This window comes from Meleagris gallopavo, chromosome 1, assembly GCF_000146605.3.
Source record: "Meleagris gallopavo isolate NT-WF06-2002-E0010 breed Aviagen turkey brand Nicholas breeding stock chromosome 1, Turkey_5.1, whole genome shotgun sequence".
Lineage (NCBI taxonomy): Eukaryota > Metazoa > Chordata > Aves > Galliformes > Phasianidae > Meleagris > Meleagris gallopavo.
The window spans coordinates 169,955,827-169,977,777 of NC_015011.2; the positions used below are offsets into that span (position 1 = coordinate 169,955,827).

General features: G+C 36.6%; 1 protein-coding gene across 1 annotated transcript in view; it reads right to left on the bottom strand.

Moving 5' to 3' along the window:
* The window catches only part of FRY (FRY microtubule binding protein), a 129,224-nt gene that overhangs the window by 74,265 nt on the left and 33,008 nt on the right, over window positions 1-21,951 (bottom strand). The window contains exons 12-23 of the mRNA XM_010728931.3: window positions 21,708-21,816; window positions 20,147-20,233; window positions 18,052-18,223; window positions 16,276-16,408; window positions 12,576-12,683; window positions 8,012-8,267; window positions 6,706-6,888; window positions 5,761-5,847; window positions 3,562-3,821; window positions 3,054-3,243; window positions 2,211-2,335; window positions 1,973-2,030 (exon numbers count right to left, since the gene is read on the bottom strand). Coding sequence (XP_010727233.2) covers window positions 1,973-2,030; window positions 2,211-2,335; window positions 3,054-3,243; window positions 3,562-3,821; window positions 5,761-5,847; window positions 6,706-6,888; window positions 8,012-8,267; window positions 12,576-12,683; window positions 16,276-16,408; window positions 18,052-18,223; window positions 20,147-20,233; window positions 21,708-21,816 — 1,768 coding nt within the window. The remainder of the gene's footprint in view (window positions 1-1,972; window positions 2,031-2,210; window positions 2,336-3,053; window positions 3,244-3,561; window positions 3,822-5,760; window positions 5,848-6,705; window positions 6,889-8,011; window positions 8,268-12,575; window positions 12,684-16,275; window positions 16,409-18,051; window positions 18,224-20,146; window positions 20,234-21,707; window positions 21,817-21,951) is intronic.

Consider the following 21,951-nt stretch of genomic DNA (forward strand, 5'->3'; position numbering starts at 1 on the left):
AATATTTTACTGGTTAATCATTCTTGAAATTGGTAATGCTGCAGCTACATTATCACTCATATTCAAGTTAGCACCTTGCAGACAACACTCCTGTACACTGAACTTGGATATGTTGGCTGTTAACACAGTTAACATACACTTTCAGTAGAACAGTACTGTTGTTAACTAGTTCACTGTATCTCACTATCTTCTAGAAAGCTGTCTTTTCTATGACATCTTTTGCTTTGAAAGCACTCAAGGACTGTTCCTTGCTGAAGGGCTAAAATGACTTGTTTCCTTCTATCTTGCATTCTCACAAAGGAAAAATCCTGAGAAGGTCAAAAAGCTGCTTTTGCCCTCAAAGAAATTTGCTGCTTGGTCAAGAAAAGCTCAGAGAAAGCTCAAATTTTCCTCTTCACAATGTATGAACAGCAATACTGAATCAGATCAAAGGCTTATCTCACCTCATACTCTGGCCTTGCTGATGGCCAGTAGCAGATGCTTAGGAAAAGAAAGTGACATTTTCCCTGCTTAGTCTGACTCAGGACTGGCAGCCAGCAGCAGTTTAGCCAAAGGTTTTATTCAAATCATTATGCCATTTGATTTGTCCTACTTGAAGGCCTGATTTGCTCCTTTTATGCTTTAAGGGTTCTGGGAAGCATACACGGAGAGAAAAATGTCTCTTTTTTATAATGCAGTATTGAACATGCACAGCTGTCTCCTGCACCAGCATCAGAGTCAGTGCTGTAACACCGCCCCTTGGCAAGCTCAGCTGCAGTGCCCACATGGGGGATCTTGTGTACAGTCCATACTGGTTTACCCCTGAAATTATTGGCTGTACTGATAATTCTTTTTCTGTGGCATATGCCTGTTCAAAATAGCTCTTTCTGGAGTTTTGGATAGCTGCCTGCTCACATGGAGGCCTGCCACGTTCTCTATTGCTACCTGACCCATTCAATCACCCTTGGGTTTACCAATGGCAGTGCTTATTGGAAGGTGGCCTAATTTGTATCAGGACAAAGATGGGAATTCACACTGTGGTCTCTTCTTCTCATATATCTATCTCTTACTGAAATTTCCATGCAAAGTGGAAATGGTAGTTGATGTTTGCCAGACAGAGTTATTAAGAACAGTCCACGTAAAACTTAACATAAATTAAGTTCCTGTAGAGTGACTTTTTTGTTGCTGTTTATTACAATATTGGGAACAGTTGAGATCGTCTGCCTATTCATGATTTATGTTCTTTCTGTTCACTATTCTCTGTGTGGCTTCTGCACTAAAGACCATGACTTGGCAGGCAGGGATAGCATGTCAAGTCACCATGAGGGAAATTTAATGATGCTGCTGTGGAGAACAGTACAGTGAATACACAGCATGAAACTGCTGGAGAACCAGGTAAACTAGCCTGGGCAGAGAACGCTATCAATACATTGCTCTCTGTATTCAGCAGAACTGTATGGACACAACGGCTATGTCTACACTGCTGAACACAGACAAGAATTGCTCAATGCCCCAAAGTCAAGTGGTACAGATGGCCTCATATTCACACTGCTCCCAAAGACTCCAAGAAGTCTAGCTATGCCCATGCTGCCTAGCAGGACTTATGCAATACCTCTCTCGGTCACTGCTAGTTTTCTACAAACTGCCTGCTGTAACATGAGGGCGACACTACAGCCAAAGCACTGCTTTTGTAGCATGACCTTGAGATAGTGAATGAGGGGAAGCATGGCAAAACCAGTTGGGGAAGATGAGAGGACTGTGTGTGGTGGCTTCTGGGGCTTGTGCCTGTACATTCTGTGTCACTGATCAAATTTAAATTAAACTAAGATTTAATGCAATCATTTAAGCGGTATTTAAGTTCTTATATACAACTACTGTTTCTTGCGCACAGAGCTTATCTGGGGATCTTTGTTTTTCAAAGACAAAAAATTTACTATTTTTAAATTCATTTTGCAATTTAAACAAATTGCTACATTTAATTTCTTCAACTGACCTCTGGTCTTCTTTCTAGGGCTTCTTTCATTAGTGGGTGAAGTTCTTCTACTAATTCCCTGAATTAAGGAAAAAAAAAAAGGTAAATACAATCCAGTCTTCTCTGACAAGCATCATTTTACTGATTACATATAAACTAATCTTAAATTGCAAAACAAAAATTACATCAAAAATTACAACAAAAGCAACACATTTGAATCAGAAGTAAAAAATTGAGAATATAAGAAATGGGGAAGTACCTGAAAACAAGGGAATTTGTTCTTCCAAATCCAAGTACAAGTGATTCTGTTATTTCTATGCTTTCAAGTCTCATCAAAGGCACTAGCTGCTTTAGTAAGACTCCAACAGATGGAGTTCCAATAGCCTAAAATATATTAAAAAATGATTGACACTTCATAGCCAGGATGTGAATACTGAGTAAATACATTAAAGAAGATAGCACTAAGAATCAATATGTAGTTTAAAACATGTTGAAATGATGTTACTATTATGGATATTAATACACAGCCTAACTGAATGTCTATACACCACAGTCATCTCAATAAGGCCTAGCAAATAAATAGATTTGAGAAATCACTTTACCTTCATTCAGATTATAGTAATTTATTTAATTTGTTATTTCATTAAAATATTCCAGTAATTGCATTTATAGTGCTACTGCTTCTCTCAGGAGCCACTACTTAAAACAATATTTCAATACTCCTTCATGTCCAGCAGGCATACAATGTGTATTCAGGAACTTCTCTTAATCTCTTTATAATGCTATAGATTTATGGGAGTCCTTTACAAGTAAAGAAAGGGAACGACAAGTTAACTTTAACACGTCATACAAAATGTCTGTGTTTTGAATATACATCACCCAGAATTCAGAAAAAAAAAAGTAATATTGTGAAAATGCCAAAGCTTTTGCCAAATATTTTTGTCACCTCATGCTAAATTTAAATTTAATAATTACATGCCTTAATCAGCTTGCATAGATCAAAACACTCTCCCAAGTGAAATATCTTTCATCAGGATGTACTTTCACCAGCATTATTTTACATGCAGATACCGAATGATTTGTTTGAAGCAAGGTGCATCACCTTATTATCGTAGTTCACTGTTCCATCAGGAGTGGTAGCCATGATCTCCGGTGTTGAAGCACGCAAGTGTCCTGGGCTCATAATACTGGGTTTTGCTACTCCAAAACAGAGAATGAGATAGTTTCGCCATAAAGTAACATAGTTGTCTCCACTGCTTGCTGTACTTGTTTTCTTTGCGTTGACTGGAATACTAGAATTTAAAAATGAATGAAATTATTAAAATCATTTCTCAGTCTTAAGTACACAATGTCTTGACATATATTAAAAGGGAATAGAACATGTGCAGCCATCACTTACTGCTCATCAGGACACCATATCATATGTGCAAAAATCAATGAAGGTAGAAAACTAGAGTTTTCCACATTATAAGCTGCAATTATGTAACTCAAAACTGAATATTTGGGTAGCAACTCCACAGGTCTTAGACACCAACTCTGAAATATGAGACTAACACAGCTTGTATTAAAATCACACAAACTTATAGAAATGAAAGCTACATGCCACTTACTTTGGATCCACAAGAGGCATTATCAGCTGTAGCCTAGTGAAAGCGTAGGGCCAAGCATAGCTGAGAGCAGTAGGACAATGTTTTGGTAAATTCTCCTGCCTAAGAAAACTGAAGAGGCAGAGAACCCATGGGTCTTTAACAGACTGTGCAAATATCCAGACATGGGAAGGACTTTTCACATCGTAATGGCTATTTACTAAGACTGCATTCCACTCCACCAGCCATTGCAAATCCACATTGTGTGTTAAAGGGATTGTTGTCTGTGAAGAGAAAAAAAAAAAATCACAGCCAAATTAATTTATTTCTGGCCATGTTCCACCTCAGTATTTGTCTTTATTTTCCAGCTCCTTGGCCAACTTCTGTCAGATTTTTTAGATTAACATTTTTATGCTTCTAGTCAGCATAAATGCTTCTAGCTCAGGAGTCTCTTGTATTAGGCTGCAGTCTGTAACAAGTATAGACTGTCCTTATGTTTATCATCTGAACAGCCAGACAGGGCCTCAGGCATGATTAAGACTCCACCATGCAATGATGGTCTGATAAATACCAGTGCCATTAGTAAATATTCTTCGGAATTCAGAAGGGTATTTGAATATGTGTTATCATAGAATCACAGAATCAGAGAATGGCTTAAATTGGAGGGACCTTAAAGATCATCTAGGTCCAAACCCCTGACATAGGCAGGGTTGCCACCCACTAGTTCAGGCTCCTCAGGGCACCGTCCAACCTGGCCTTGAATGCCTTTAGGGATGGAGAATCCACAACCTCACCAGGCAACCTGTTTCACTGCCTCGCTGCCCTCTGAGTAAAAAATTTCTTCCTAATATCTATCTTAAATCTCCCCTCTTATAGTTTAAAGTCATTCGTTCTTGTCCTATCACTCAGACCATGTGAAAAATCTGTCCCTCTCTCGCTTCTAAGCTCCTTCCAAGTACTGGAAGGCTGCACTGAGGTCTCCCTGGAGCTCCCTCTCCTCCAAGCTAAACAAGCCCAGCTCCCTCAACTTTTTTTCTCAGGAGATGTGCGACAGCCATCTGAGCATCTTCCTGGCCCTCCTCTGGACCCACTGTACCATGTTCACATCCCGCTTGTACTGGGGGACACAATACTCCAGTGGGGCCTTACAAAGGCAGAGGGGGACAATTCCCTCCCCCTCCTGGCTGGCCACCCTCTTTTGATGTAGCCCTGGATACAGTTGGCCTGCTGGGCTGCAAGAGCACGCTGCTGGCTCATGATCAGCTTTTTGATCATCAGGACTCCCAAGTCCTTCCTCACAAGCATTTAAGCAGTTTTAATCCACTTTAAATCCTGCTTCCTTCAGTGGCAAGTAGGGTTCTCATTCTATCAACAAACCATTTCTGTAGAGCAAGTTAGTATTTTCTGAAGAAAACAGCATTGTTGGAATGAAAACTTCAACACATGTATTTTGGCAACCTCATTAACCACATATCAGACCTCAAATAGGATAGAACAGTTGTCTGCATCCTCCATTCACAGTTACAAAAATAACCACTAAATTACTAATCCAGGATGTGCTTGTCAGAAAGAAAGTTTACTGGCAATACACAAGCTTTGCTGTAATATTAATACATAGAACTGAAGCAGAAGACTCAAATCTTCAACTATAGAAACTACAGCACTCCAAAACAGGTGCTGTCATTTCAGATCAATTTCCTAACTCCTAGTTTACAGAATCAGAATAGCTCTTGCTTGAGCAGTTTCTGATTCTGCACCTTTTCTGTTTTCAGCTGCACAATGGCCTGATTTCATCCCTTTGCACCACAGGAAAGCGTGTTAGATACAATAAACTCACAAGAACCCACAAGAAAAATCGGATTCATCATACCTGTGAAATGCTCTGCATATTGTGTTTAGGTTTGCATATACAGGCACTTCTGAGCATGCATGGGAGCTACAACTTACCCCTTTCTGAACTTCAAGACCAATGAGAGCAGTGACTGAGTTCCAATCACGCCAAGCATTATATGGCATTGAAAATAAGACTTTCTCAATGGTTCTTCAAGAAGCAGTACACAGGTGATGCCCATAATATTACAGAGTTTTGGAGCTCCTGGGCAGATGGCTAGAGCCTTAAAATTGTGTGATTTCTTTAATTCCTAGCAGTTGTACTCTTAGTACATCATGTCTTGTATTTGTTATGTCAACGTCTACTAGCAGTAACAGTGAAGTACTACTTACTGAATCTGAAACAGCCACATGAATAAAACTCTCAAGAATAGAAGAACTTAACTGATCCATGACATCAATCATAGGCCTGTCGTCATCCTGTATAACACAGAGAACATAAATTAGCTGCTTTCCTTACCAATTTTTTTCCATTCTTCTGGTACATGAAACAGACCATCTAAAAATTATGCCATGAATCTAAAATGGCAAAAAAAAAACACCAAACACCTTGGTAGTGAAGCATGCATTTTGTCCTTTCCTCATAAAATCCAGAACCAAGTCCATGCTTCAGTTCTAAATTAAGATAACTTCTGGCTATAGCTCACTGCTTATTGAATAAAAGCACATATCAGAAAATCTTATATAACTGGTATCAAAAGACTGAAAAATTAGCTTACTGATTATTAGAACATTCCTTTTCTATGAACACATGTATTTGTGTTCTTAGGCATTTAGATACTTGCTAAGCTGTGACCACCAACACACAGGACTCCATGCTTCTATATCCATAAAAAAGACTTAAGAGACCTTTACTATACAAGGAAAATGTATGTGAATAATCTTGCATGTGTCTTATGCTGTGTTTTTTATAAAATGGTATGCTGAGGGAATGAGTTTCATTTCCAATACAAATATGTAATGCTAACAATACAAAAATGATCCATTCAGCCAAAAAAAAGAGTGTGTTGCACATTCACATCATGTCAAGAGAAAATATGAAGTTGTTGTACAAGTTTCAGATTGAACAAATTCTTGTACAGGGTACATGCCCAGCAAACGACAGAAAGGTTTGCAATGTTAAGGTGAACAGAAATGGAAAGCTCATATAAAAAGTTAGTAAAAAAACTAAGTGCATACATGCTGCACTGTAGCAACTGCTAAAGTAACAGTAATACTACTTTTGATCTTTAGCTTTGGAAAACACTAACTCCAAGTTCCAGAAAAGGAAAACCATACCTCTGCCTGGCCAAGTGCCAGGAATAAAGCACGGATCTCTCTGAGAATTAGAACAGCTAGTTTACGGGTAGCAACCTGGAAACTACAAAGCAGAACCAGCGCAAATCCTTCAACTGCATGTAGTACGTTAGAATAGGGGCTTCTTTCAGTCTGTATCCTGTGGCTGGATCCATTTGGTATCAACTGTAGAACAATGGAACGGGAAAAAAAAATGAAGCAATAGTGCTTTGAAACTAGATCTCCTAGAAATATTCTATTTAACTACAACGCATAAAGAATCGAGATGCAGAGGCCTTGTAAATGCTAAGTAGGATTCAGAAAGCACTGAGTTTTGTTGTTTTAACATACCTTATTCCACAAAACCTATGCATGAGCACTGATTAATTTGGCTAGACTCCTCTTTATAAACTGCAGTTCAACTCTCTGTTTTATTCCATCCTTTACTAAAAGATGAAGGAGTAAATCACACTGCCAGGATTTTGCAGTTTTCCTACTTCAAACAGCAGGGTCCCCAGGTCCTATGATACTGTAGAAGGCAGTCCTATGAAGGGATATGTGGCCTCTAGAAACTTATACCAAAGAAGACCCCACCAGTAAGGTGCAGTAGTATTTACTGAAGACTATGAGAGACTTTCTCTTTCTCACATTTTTGAATTACTATTATTTATGAATAATGATTCTCTGCAATATAAAGCAGACATCATGCTTGCACAAAAGAAAAAATTTCCAAAGTGACTGGGTAAGGTGATAAAAAGTCTGAAAATCATCTCTCACAATGAAAATATCTAAGGGACAGTGGAGATGGAAGGAGCAGGAGCAAAGCTGCTCAGTTCCCAGGAATGTCAGTAGCAGTCAGTAGCACCTGAAGATAGCAGGCTGTAAGAAACAACCGTATTACCTGATGTTTTTGGATTAACCAAATGAAATGCCTATGGGAAAGGAAGATCCACTTCACACTGTTTCCAATATTACATTCCCACTAGCATTATTAATCAGTTTCAGTCCTGGGAAAATATTCTTCTGCAACAACTATGTAGACATATTTCACTTGATGTGCTTTTGCTGACATGCTTACTTCAGTTTGATATGCATTCTCTCCTGTTGCTCAACAATAACATCTGCTGTATTACACAAGGAAATGTCTGTCCTCAAAAGACTGCTGAACTAATTACCTTAAAAAATCCTATGTGGTGTGAATTCTTCTCAGGTGAGTAAATACGAAACACAAAATACAGAAGCACAAGGGAACATAATTTCTGCCTTCAATTAGTATAAATGCTTGGACACAAAAATTGTCATTTCATACCTCTGAAGATCTGGCTTTTGCCTGTTCAGCAGCTTTTCCTGGAGTGTGTATGACAAGCTTCCATTGTGTGAGCAACTGTAGCAGCAACTTTAGTGAAGTGTCAAGAAGGGTATGATGCATATCATTCACTTCACGTAACAGAAAATTAGTAAAACCAAAGAGTACATCCTCCCGCCAGTCAACAAAGTCAACAAGTAGACCCTGAAGAGAATTTTGTGCAATGTGTCGAAGTTCATCATCCATATGGATAGACAGCCTGTAAGTAGAAGTAAATCTCAGGTAATGAAAATCTAAGGAGCATTTATTGTGGTAACGAGCACGTTTCTCAGTAAATTAACACTGATGGAAAACTGTCAGTGCCAATGTAAATTTCAATGATGCTATCATGGTTTTATTATTACTGATCACAATTAACACCCTTAGACTGTTTTCACTGTTATTCTTTCTACAGTAATACGTGAACATATTCATAGATCCAGAAGAATTGCTTCACTCCTAAAAGGTATGTATACAGTTTGGCAACTCTGCTTTCTCCCCAAACAAAGAACAGTTTTGCTTTAGTTAGTTACCGTACTGTGAACCATTTCTACTTCATTATGATACCAAAAAGCTTACAGAGTAACACTTGATTTTATAATCTATCAATTTGCTTACTTTCAATTTAGAAATAGAAGAATTGCAACACTTATGTTGCCTAACAGCTAAAATGCATTTTTAGCCAAGAAGAAAATCCCAATTATGGAAAGCAAATCTTCAAAAGAAATAAAAAAGAGCATTTCCATCAAAAACTACTTCATGTTTTAATCAACTTAGGACAGGGAATTAGGAAAAACAGGCTAAGGACATTCCATACTTTAAAAAACTCACCTCATCCCTTGAAAGTCTTTTCAAAAGATAAGATTTCAGATTCCATTTTCTAAATTTCATTTCCATCTAAATTTATATTGTGCTGATGTTCTCTTTCAACACAAAAAATCTGTATACATTGACACAAAATTTAACAAACCACATCTGTGCTGGTAGCCTGGCAGAACAAAGTAAATTCAGATCACTCTGTCTTGCAATTCCTGGTTCACTAACTTTATGATATTTTTTGCTTTTATTGTCCAAGAGACCATAATTTTCCGGAGTGTGTCAGCACTCATTTTTGAAGTATTTAATCTATATTTAATAGAGTAGCTGAAAATAAGGATGCATTGGAAAGAAAAGGATAGAAATCAAGGGAGAAAAAAAAACAAAAAAAGCACACCAGACAAATGGAGGGGAGAAAATTCCAATCAGTTAGAATTTATGATGAGATGCAGCTCAGAACAATTTCAGTCCATTGTAGCTGCATAAGGGACATTTTTAGTTATGTAAAAGGAAAGCAATTTGACCTCCTGTGAATATGACTCTAAAAATAACTATCATGTTGTAATATCATTTTTTAATAACAGTGTCTTTTCATATGAATTTGGAATCACAGTATTTTGCTGTGCTAGGAAAGGACCGTTTCTTTCTCATCTTTGGATTGCCATAAACCAAAGAAAAGCAAAACCCCTGAGATAATGATTAAGCTATCCAGGAAATGATAAGCTATCCACAATGACACAAATAATGTGATACAAAAAAGGGGTACAAAAGATGTACATCTACAAATCCAACTTATTATGCAATGGCACTGGCCACTATCCAATGAGAATAAATTCAATTGAGCATGAGAATACATTTCTGTACTTCTACCATATGACAGGTAGCTTGAGGGTGCAAGTAAATGTTTGTTGGTACTTGAGTCTGATAAACTTAAAACCTAGCTTTGGAATTTGTAATGAATGGTTCCAGTGGACAGTAAAGGGGTAAAAGGTATAGCATTTACTTGACATCTGCTGTACTGCTTTAATTTTAATACAGCTGTCCTGGAAGAAAGTCTTTGCTGTAGAGTTACAGATTCTTTCTGCAAACTGCCAAAAGGCACATCTGTTGTGAGGATGAAAAATTAAAACCAAACAGTGAATAAAAGAACCCATTAACCCTAACATGTTATTTTATCTTCATTAAGAAGAAAATTTTAATCACCTTCCATTCAAACAACAAAGCCCTGCACAAAATCATTGCAAAACAGATTCTCAGGTTTTGTTCAAAAATTTTAAAACTTTCAAAATCTTTTATTCTTGTATTGATTTAGTCTCAAAATCTAATCACCTCAGACTAAGAAAAGAAATAATATTGTAATAAGATATATGATGTTGTAAGAGAACAGCAATGACTAATCTGGAATTACTTTTTCCAGTTGGGAAAAGCCATCAATCCAGACCCAACGGAGGGTATAGAGAATGCAGAAGCAGCTCTATTGCTGGGGTAGTCTGCAGACTTACGTTAAGATAAGGACAGGTATTACTTCCTTAAACAGTTTATTTTCTTCTTCAGTGAAGCTGTGCTTCTATAGACCATTTTCAGTCCGCACTATCATAGATTAAACAGATCTAATTTTTTCAACCTTTCTGTCTGGCTTATATTTTTTGAATCATTCATTTTCTGTTTTCCTTTGGTCAGTCTCTTCTTAACTGCAGCACATCTGCCTGGACACAGCTCTTCAAACCAGGCATCCTTGACGCTAATTAGAGGGTATCTTTTTCAAGTATTTTAGACATTTCTTTTTACATCAGGGCATAAGGTTTGCCTCTTCACAGTAACAACTTGTGCTCAGTAACTTCCTTCTGCTCGGTTTGTGACGCATTGTAACCCAAAGATCCTATTCCACAATACTGAGACCCTACCCAGTTCTTTCAACACCATGCTATACGTTGCCTGGACCGTGAATTGGCTGTTGACTGTTTTCTGATAAAAAAATTCCAACATATTACGCATCCATTTATGTTTACCTAAATTCTGTTTCCTTTGCTGTACTTGAGAATCTGTTTTAAAACAGTATCAATGGCTTAGAAATGCTTGAGTGAGAGTAGGCACAGGAGATAAGAACTTCCCAAAGGCCCTGCTACTGAAGAATGGATAGACATGTAACTGCATCCAAACGTATCCTACAGATGCTGTTCTTAGTGCCTCATGATATCTCACTTCCTTTCAGAGCCAAGGACTAAGATTACCAAAATGATCTACCACTTACAATGTCCCAGCATGGTAGTTACCAAGAAATGCTCACAATGCTAACTGTAGCTAAACAATCACAACTGGTCCTTTCTGCATAAAGTCTGAGGTTTGAAGAAGGAGAAAGCCAGTGGTTATTTTGACAGTTATGAGACATAAGGAGAGAAGCACTAATTTATGAAGAAATTCACATCAGTCTATACCTTCTTAATTCTACAGAAGTTATTTTTGAGGTCTGATCTTAACAATCCTCTGTGGTCAAAGAGCAGAATAGACACATGCTTTCTATCAGCTTAGTTAAGATCATTAGTAAGGACGGAAAGCTGGTTAAAATATTGGATTAAAGGCAAACATGTCCCATATCATTTTCCTTAATTGGGATTCATGTCTAATGTGGTATCTGTCTAATTTGATAATGTAATGATTTGAAACAACACATAACTGATCTATAGCAGGATGTAAACACAAGGAAATCAAGCTTGCCATGGAGAACTGCACCCTTTGGCTTGTTTGGCTGTCTGTGCTCCTTACCACTAGCAGAATTAATTGATTCATTGCTCTAACGCATCATTGGGAGTTGGCTGTTCACAGAGTACAAAAAAATGCTTTTGCACATAACCCTCCGACTCCCACATTTGTCATTCCTCACAGATATCTGAAAGATTTCGAAAACTGTTCTGAACAGAGTGGAAAATATTGTTTTGCCACAGTTACATGATAGCAATATGTTGCTAGGGCCTTGTGGCTTGATTTATCACCAGATCTACTTACAAGCACATGCTGAAAACTTCGACTTGCATACTAGAACTAAAATGTACCACACATAGCCTTCTGTACTGACTAGAACTTGTTATCATAATTATTTGCAGTAGGTCACAGTTGTGACATCCTGAAAAATAACCATAAATGTGTTCTACACTACCTTCTACCGTGAAGTGAAGTATACCTATATAAATTCAATATCTAAATAAATCCAAGCAGGAGGATAAGAAATTAAAACTTTACTTTCTGCCGTATAACAAAATCATTTTAATAAAAACTATTATTATCAATTAATCTAAAAAGTATTTGGAAACATATCACATGCAGAATATTCTATTTTACCAAATAGGTGGGAATCGTGAACCAAAACTAAATGTTCATTTTCTTGTTTTTCCACTACACAGAAAAAAAACCTCCCCTCTTCTGTTAATTAGCATGTTGTGACGGTTAAAAAAAAGTAATAAATTGTGAGCATCTTGTAAACTAGATATTGATAATAAAGAGCTCTAGATGATGTATTTATTCTCTTATAAAATTAAGAGTTTGTAATTTAAACACAATGGCTGTAAAAAGATGCTGGAACTTCTGTGTCTTATCCATTAACACAAGACTATTTTGTTTATGGATATGGCTTTGTCTAAGAAAGCACTACACGCTCTGTGGCTCAGTTTTCCATTCTGCTCCCCTTCAGCAGTTGTTTAATGATTGAACAGCTTACCTTGCCAGCAAGTCGATCAACTCAAGTTTTGACATTCCATCAGGAAGCAATCGAGGAATAGCAGCAACACATGTTCTGAACAGATCAATTTTTGGTTTTCTCTCACCACTGGAAATTTAAAACAAAATTTTAACTGCACAAGTGTTGGTGTTAAAGGATCCACCTACAGTTTTGCAGAGAAGGGATGGACAATAATGGAGCACCAGAGGCCTCATAAAAATACGAGGAAGAAAGAAAATCACTAACAATGAAACAAGGAAACTGCTCTTGAATAAAAAATTTTGATTTTTACATTTTTCCTTCACAATATTTATACAAAGTATTTACACAGTACTTGAAAAGTACACTATTATTGACTTACTGCTTTTCTATGGCAGATATATCAAAATAGAGTTACAACACAGGAGGACTCCTCCATCAAGATCAGCCTTTGAACGATGTAAGCAATGAGGAAAAAGCTAGAGATGCTCCCCACCCCAATGCAGCTACAGTCCATCAACTGAATAAAGTAAATAGTGAATACATAAGAAGGCCAAATAGCAGCAGAGCCAGACGTTGCCCCCAAGAGGGCACGAACCTGTGGAAACCTTGCTGCATCCATAATTACACTGAGAGAAGCGCTCTTTAGAGGTGGGTAGGGCCAGAGAGTTTCTGTTGATCTCTGGCAGAGATAGCAGTTATGTAGCAATCATTATCAGCTAAAACATGTTACAGTAGCCCCAAGGCTGCTCTAATCTCTGAAATGGTTTAACTGTTCCTGAACAGCCTGAGAAAGTGGTTCTGTTTAAAGTTCACTATGAACCAGAAACCAGGTTGAGAGTCCTTAATTTTTCTAAAAGTAGTTCAAGTTTCAGCTGTTGATTATTTTCATGACAGATGCAATCCTGATTTCTTTCCCATAACTTTTTTGAAGAACAAAGATTAAAGAAGTTCTTGAGACAGACCCCGGAATATTTTTCATGCTCCTTTTTTACCTTGCTGATCACTTGGCTATACAGGATAAAGGAAGTAGCTAGAGCATAATAGCACTTTAAAATGTTTAAAATTCCCACAATACTATTCACTATTGATCTTCAATGTGGGGACACTGCATTTGGATAGCTAACTTTTAAGTTCAGCCCCAGCGAAAACCTGAAGATGATGTTATCCCACAATCTAAAATAAGATTTAGAGTGTATCTCTGATTATTTACTGAAATAATAGGTACAGAATAGGCATAAAGTGACACTAGGCTTACTTAATTCAAGGATTAAAGACAGTTTTGTACTGTCATTTGAATATCATTCTTTCTCTTAACACTCCTATATGCTTATCAGCTTAGACATGTATTATCTTAACAAAATGGCATGGTAATGTCTTTAATAGATTAATTCAAATTGTATAAAATGGGGAAACAATTTTCACAATGAACTATCTCTGTATTATGATACCTGTACCACATACCCCACAGACAGAACTTGAAAGTAGGTGTCAGCAACTTGACTTGAGAGAGTGTAAAACACAACATCCCTTTTGACAGTTTGCTTATAAAGAAATCCCTTTGGACTACTGTCACTAACGTAAACAGAAGTTACACTAATCACTGCTGCAAAATACTGTATTATGGTTTTAAAAAACAAAAGTGCTATCAGTAATTTTATCTGCACAAAAACAAATGAGTCTTTCTTGCCGACTTGAAGTGGAAAGTGAACTTTGCAGAGTTTCATTATTAGCAGACCCTAGAGATTGTAAACAGTTTGTGCAGTTAAAACTGAGGCATGCAAAATAATCTGAGAGGAAACAGTTATGAGGGCAAGTGAGTAATTATTTATAAATATAAAATCTGTGGGTGTTCTGTGGTTTATCAGCCGCTCAGAAGTCTAGCAGGAAAAGATCCAAGTTTGAGGCTCAAGTTCCCATCTTATCTGAGCTACCAGGCACAGCATGCAAAGCGCCTGGCAAACAGGCTCTGACACGGCTCTGCACTCATCCCAGAGCAGGATGAGCTCTGGATGAAGACACCAACAGCTGTCCTAAGCTGGAAGTCTGCTTCCATAGAGCAGTAGGGCATTTTAGCTAGGTACTGTCAGCAAAATCTTCGAAGTACCAGTAAAAGCATGTTTATATACCTTATTCTGACTAAATCCTGGAAATTAATTCTAACCAGTAATGAAATTCATATCCCACTGGAGGGTGCAAAGAAAACTCAGTTTATAGTGCTGTATCTATGTACTAAAGCCCATAAAGAACTCAATTATTTAATTCTGGTGAACTGTGAAATTCTGTGAATGCAGTGATGAGCAATTAAATAAAAAAATACATTGGCTTTTTCAGTTATCATGCACAGCACAGTTTTTAAAAGGGTTATTTTAAAAGTCAATAGTAACAGTTAATGAAGTTGCTTAGGAGTTGACATAAGTTTAGGTTAAGACTGATAATAAAACACCTCAGATTTTATTTTTTTCCATGGAAGAACAAGAAAAAATGTGATATAATGTGTTTTTCCTTTCTCTTGCATTTATTAGCCAAATTATGTTCCATATGGATATAAGACTGTTCTGGCTACAGGTAGAAATGCAGTAACTTACACGGCCAGCTGCAGACCCCCCAGCCTTCCAAACTTTATGTCTCTGGTAAAGGTAGCTACCAAACCAGAAGTTTTCCTGAAACTTAAAACTCACAAGTCTAATTATTCACTGATTCTGAAAATAAACAGCACTTCATGATGCTGAGAAACCGCAGAAAGGAAATTTACAGCTAAGATGAAGTACACTTCTCATCTAACTGCTCACTGTTCTACTAATTATCTTCTGGAAATAAAGTGTGAGATTGAAAATTCATTTTTCCTCCCCTTTCAAACACTTGGACACCCAACAGTAATACGAAAACTGACTGCAAATACTGAGCAATACAGTCCACGGTATTACAAGAAAAATATGAAATATTACCAGATAGTAATGTTGGCATTTCATATAAATAAACTACAAAGCTAAAGACACAAAGAGTTTAAAATCTCATCTGAATCATCACAGCAACAAGCAAGGGCAAAGGAAAGGCATTAAAACATAGAGATTATATCAGCTGTAAATTGATGGTTGAGTTTGGCCAGTCATTCATCACACTAAAAGTCCACCTCACTAGAATTCTCCCCTGGAAACTTTCCTCATTATTCAGTTCAGATGAGAATGCCAAAAGCTGCTGTTGAACAATGGCTGAGATGTACACTGGTTTGATTCCAGTCCAGTGGAATATTTTTTAAATTCAAGACTGTTATGAAAAGGTGACTTGGGTTTTTAAGGAATAATTTATTTTGATTACAGGTATGCACAGTAATGAGAATTTTGAAAGATCATTTAGTATTACAGGGATTTACAATTTCTTTTTTTTCATTTATTTTGAACTTCGGTGATGCAAAGATACTTTAAAACTGTTCTAAGCATAGGCTGGTGGGATTCCCATGGACTCTGCAAATTCTACCATCTAAACATTCTCAAGACACATACAGAGATTTTGGCCATATTGAGAGAGTCAGTTCAATTCCAAACACTGTAAAATGCAGAGATGCACGCTCAACTTGCCATAAACAGTTTTTCAGTGTATATAAGCTAACTGTTCCTGTTTCTTGCTGACTCTCTGATGACCCAAGATAGACAGAAACAGTGCAAAAGTTCTAAAATTCCACCTCAGGATTTAATGGGATTTATTGTTCTTTAACACTCACGTGATCATGTCTTCAGGTTCTTTGTTAAGCATCTGTATGTTGGTTAGCATCATGCACCGCCCCACTTCCTTGTCAAGATGTCTGAGTATGTTGTCCACAGCTTTTCTTACTTGAGAATAATACAATGACATACCTGCAAAAATATGCATTTTGTGTAATTTGTGATATTTGTAGATGTGTATATTTTGCAAAAGAAAGCTGCTCAGTCGAGCTGTGTTGTATGAGTTAAGAACAATTTTACACATGATACAGCATACTCCATTAGTACAGGTATCTTAATTCAAGATGGAATACGTGACCTTCTCCAAAAACTACTGTACATAAGAATAGCTGAAATGATATAAATACGTATTTCCCAATTGAAAAATACCTGGTAAAAAATATGTCTGTACACAGAAAAACAAAACTGCAGTTTGCCAAGCTATATATTTTGTGATTTTTCACAACAGAGGTAAATGATCTTATCTAGTAGCAAGGTTTAGAAACGACAAGCATAGGAAAAAAAGGAATCTGAACAAGCTCTCCTAAATCTTCTCTCATATGGAAATAAGTGTCATGCTGTTTTAAGTGAAATACAATATTAGATACACAGCTTTAAAGGAATTAATGAAAATCAAATACTTCAGAAAAAAAACTTCCACGCTTTTTTCCATATTAAACAAATGCTAAAATTTTAATTTTCTTAATCAAATTTAAGATTATTAATGCCAAATAATATATTCTAGTAGCTATCTCCATTCAATTCTTCTCCTGTTTAATAAAGACAACATTATCTTAGAACTTCAAAATGACATCAACTTTCAGATCTGATTAAATCAAAAGTTCAATGGCATAGCGGAATGCAAAAAAAACGTAGGAACTACCCAGCTTAACCTTAAGTACTGTATGTGGAAATCAGAATATTGTGCCATAACATAGTAAAGAATTTACTAATGAAATAGAAGAAATCAAGAGTCCAACTCTTTATTATCAAATGCAGTCCTCATTGTCACAAAGAGTAACCAAAATGAACTGACTTAATAACAGCACTAAATACTATGTCCATTGTACATTTCAGCAGCAATGATTCCTATGTTTCTATACTTTCCTAACAATGGTACAATGGTCTAGCAATGGTACAGTACATCTTTGCCATTGGTGTGGAAATACGTAGACTGTTTCATTCACCCAGATTTGGGGACTTAACGGAGTACTATGGTGAGTAGCCAAATTTCCTCTTCTACTAGTAAATGCAGACACCGTCAGCACAGGATACACAAGAGTTTCCTCTGGCATAGGATTCTCCACAATGACTACGATAGAAGCCCAGGACACTTTCAACCTGGGGGTTCAATTCAGCTTTGTTTTACATTTACAAGTTTCTGTCATTCTTAAAAGTGTCCCTCGGTGTGAGATACGCGTGGCAATTAATAAAACAGGGTTACACAAAATAAATCTTTGCTGGACTTTAAAGCTGGTACATTTTCAGAACACTGGAATTGTCTCTGGTAGGATGAATACCCATGAATAAACACAGATAGCCAGAACTAAAAGAGTTAATTCTTAACTATCATCTGCAACATCTAAAAAAACAGAGTACTGCTGTCCTAGATACCATTTTTGAAAATAATTTTGCATAATAAAAAAAAATAAAAAAACCCCTATAGTTATCAAACTAAACCACATATTTCATTAGAACAGAAACGTTTACAATAATGAAATCAATTGGATTCCTAACACTATTAAATCATTCTAGAGACTTTTCCACATTCATTCATGTGCAACTTCCACACTGACCTATCATTTTTGCTTCCTCCTCTGTAAGAGTTTTGCTCAGATATGTTTTCTTCACTCTGAGAGTATTTCCAGAGGGAAGGACAGCACCAGTCACTGGCATTGGAGGTTCACCATCTTTTTGCTGCAGGCTATCAGCAATTACCAAGAAAGCTCTCAGACCAATATTCATTCTCTGTAAAGTTCAGAAGATGAATGATTATCATAATCAAGCAACCATATTCTTAAATCATTGAAATTTTGTTACACAGTTGTACATTATTCAGTATTTTGGTCACAACAACCAGCCTGACATGTGTCATAAAAAATAGCCATAAAATCAACTATGAATTTATAGCTTTACTACGAGTGGTTACTCTTCCCTCTCAAAACTTCAAATCTTCTCATCCGTACATTATAATTTTATCTTCAGAATAAAAAATATGGATTTGAACCTGGAATTTAATAATACATCCTAACTGGACCTAAAGTTAAGCACAAATGTCCTAAATGGTCACTATGAATGAAAATGAATAACTGTCTCAAAAGGACACAAGATTGACCCTACTGTGTGAGAAGTTTGGGATGGAGCTGAGCACCCAAACATCAGGAAGATGAAGCTAAGTGCAATGAATGTCTCCAGGGAGTTGAGAGGAAAGCTTGCAGTCTTCATATTGCATTGATTAAAACACCAGAGTGTTTTTCATTTCTGAGAAACGTATTCCAAAAATCGAGACGCAGTCCTGATGACAGTCTTCCAGAAATGCATTCACATGGACTTCAAACACAGAAGTCTCCATAGAACAAAAGTTACCCCTATCACTTCATTGTCTTTGGACTTACATTGTTGCTGATAAACAGTAACATTTCAGATGTTAAGATCTCATGAGGTGTATGTCCCTCTGATACACAGATATTTTGATGCAAAGAAATAATATGTCTACTCCTTATAAGCTCTGCCTCATATGCAAAGATATCTGCAGCACAGCAGTGATCAGACTACCACAGATAAGCCTGATGCCAAACTTGGCAAGGTCTGCCCACTCAGGAGCTCTTTCTGATTTTTCTGTAGTCTACTAAATAAAGATGAAAGCTGTGCTATAAGTAGAGCTCTCTTGTTTTACTGGTTTTGATAGAAGAAAGCTTAACACACATTTCAAAATACCTATTTTAGAATCAAACAGGACTTTTGCAAATAGCTCATTTTATTTTAACATTTTAGTGAATAGATATGACTGTGCAACAGTACAGGATTAGTATCATAGAATCATTGCATTCTCAAACGGTTTGGGCTGGAAGGAAACTTAAAGTCCATCTAGCTCCAACTCCCTGCTGTGGGCAGGGTTGCCACCCACCAGATCAGGCTGCCCAGGGCACTGAACACTTCCAGGGATGGGGCACCTGCAACTTCTTTGTGCAACCTGTTCCAGTGCCTTATCACTCTCTGAAGAAAGAATTTCCACCCGCTATCTAATCTAATACAGACATATTTTATGTGAAGAATACAAATACTTCTTATCTTGCATGTATTAATTTTTAACTTTCATTTTTTTTTTAGTTATAGTTAAATGAATTTCAAGTGAATTTTTCATTATTTCATCAAGTATTTAATTTTTTTTTATGCTTTTCAAATATCCGATTGTTTTCCCTAAGGAAAGCACTACAAACATGACTAACACTAGTGGAGATGCACATGGCCACCACCTTCAACTCTTCTTGCATCACATACTCTTTTTCAGTAACACTGTTATGAAAAACTTTGAAATCATTAAAGAAAATCTCTTTTTATAATGAAGTATTTTAATGCATTACATAGACCGTCAGCAGAGTGATCAGGAAATAGTGTGGCCAATAGTTTTATTTCTCTCCTCCTTTTTGTTTTACGCATTTACATGACTTCACACTCTGTAACCTCCACCGAGGAAGCACAAGACAAAAATGAACAATGAGGCATTTCACAGATCAGTCCACAGAAGCATTTCATCAAGAAATCAATTTCAAGATATCACCTGGAAACTGGACAATGGTTAAAACATGCTTAGAATGTAAGCAGAAAGCAAATGTATCACAATATAATACATATAAACTAAAAAAAAATAAATGCAGATGCATGCCATACCTCAGGGTTGAGACTGAAAGCTTTTGCAGGTTTTCCAACACAAAGGAAATCAAAGATAATTTCTTTCATTGCAAAATCTAAACGTTCCTAAAATAGTAAAAACATTGCACAACATTAAACTTCTCATGTCTGCCATTTATTTCAAGGCAAAAGAATCTTGAAAACTGGTTTAATCAGGATTTATTTAAATGTTCAGAAAAGCAGACTTTTAGAAGTGTGCTGAACACATCAACAGATCTAAGCTCTCATCACTGCTGTATGTTGACAAACGACAAAATCCTGCCTGCTTAATTTACAGCATTTACATTCAAAATGAGTCATTTTGGAAATAAGGCTTTTAATTATTTCATTTAAACTGCAGTAATTATGGTACTAACATAATATTTTATATAAAAGCAGATTATTCACAGATGGCATAGTCCAGAGAAGATTTTAAGCATCTGTTATATTCACTTCTATACAGACTTTAAGCACGTGCTTAAGTGCTTTGCTCAATGTGAATGTTTTCTGAATTTAAGTAATAGAAGAGAAGAAACTGAAGGTTAGTGTATTTTAGCAATTCCCATTTGAACTGATGAAAACTGGATGTGTTAGCTATGTACTGAATCTGCTTTTCCTCTAACTTACCTTCTTCAAAGAAGAGAAACTTATTTGTAAAGTTTAGTAGGACTTATTCAGTATCAGCACAAAATACAATTTATTATTTCAAATTTTATCAACAGTCAGAGGTAGTCAATTAATGTATTTTCTGACTAGCTGGCAATTTCTAAAACTGATGAAAAACACACCTGAGCAGAACTGAAAATAATTTTGTCTATCTTCAGAGGAACAAAGATAACAAAAAACTTGCTTCAAAGGAGACTTTCTCAGTTCAATCTATGAGGATTGCTCCGAAAGTAACGCCTTCTATTTTATTGTGTTGGTCTATGACATCAGAGGTGGATGTTGGTGGTATGGCAGTAGAGGTTGAACCTTCCCACCAATATTCTATTACGTGTTGTTGCTGTGTGACAGATGGCAGCAGAGGGACAGCCTGACAAAATGGCATCTGATATGGAAGTGCATATGAAAGAAATGTGCGTCACTGAATGCCTCCATGCAGAAAAAATTGTACCCATTGACATTCATCAAAACTTGCTGAATGTTTATGGAGACCAAACAGTCAATGTGAGCACAGTGAGGCAGTGGGTGGTGCGTTTCAGCCGAGGCGGCAGTGGGTCACCTCTACTAGTGAAGATTGTTATAAGGATGGCATTCAGATTCTTCTTCATTCCTGGTGAAAATGTATACCTGATGATTGTGACTATGTTGAAAAACAGTTTTTTGTCGCGAAGAATTTGCTCTGACAAACACTGTTATTTGTATCTGTTGTAGTTCCCATGGAAATAAATAGGAGGCACTACTTTTGGAATGACCCACATATAATATTATCATTACCTGGATGAATGATATTAATAATGGTACTGCAAAAAAAAATCAGAAAATAGAAATTTCTTTATTTGCTACTGGGAAAGCAAGTTTATTCATTAATTGGAAACATATACACGTGCGTCTCCCATACCTGTGCAATAAACTGTATTATCTTCACAAAGATATTTAGGGGCATATCTCTTGGCACAACACCACGGGACCCTTTGGGGAAAAGTGTTGTGACAATCGTAATAAGCCGACTGTAAAAGAAAGAAAAAAGCATTAGACAGTCCTGGTCCTTGCAGAACTTCAATTGTCAGGAAATGTAAGTTTTAAATCCAACACCATTTAGAAAGTTAAGAAAGTATTTTCTTATATGAAAAAGTAATGGCATA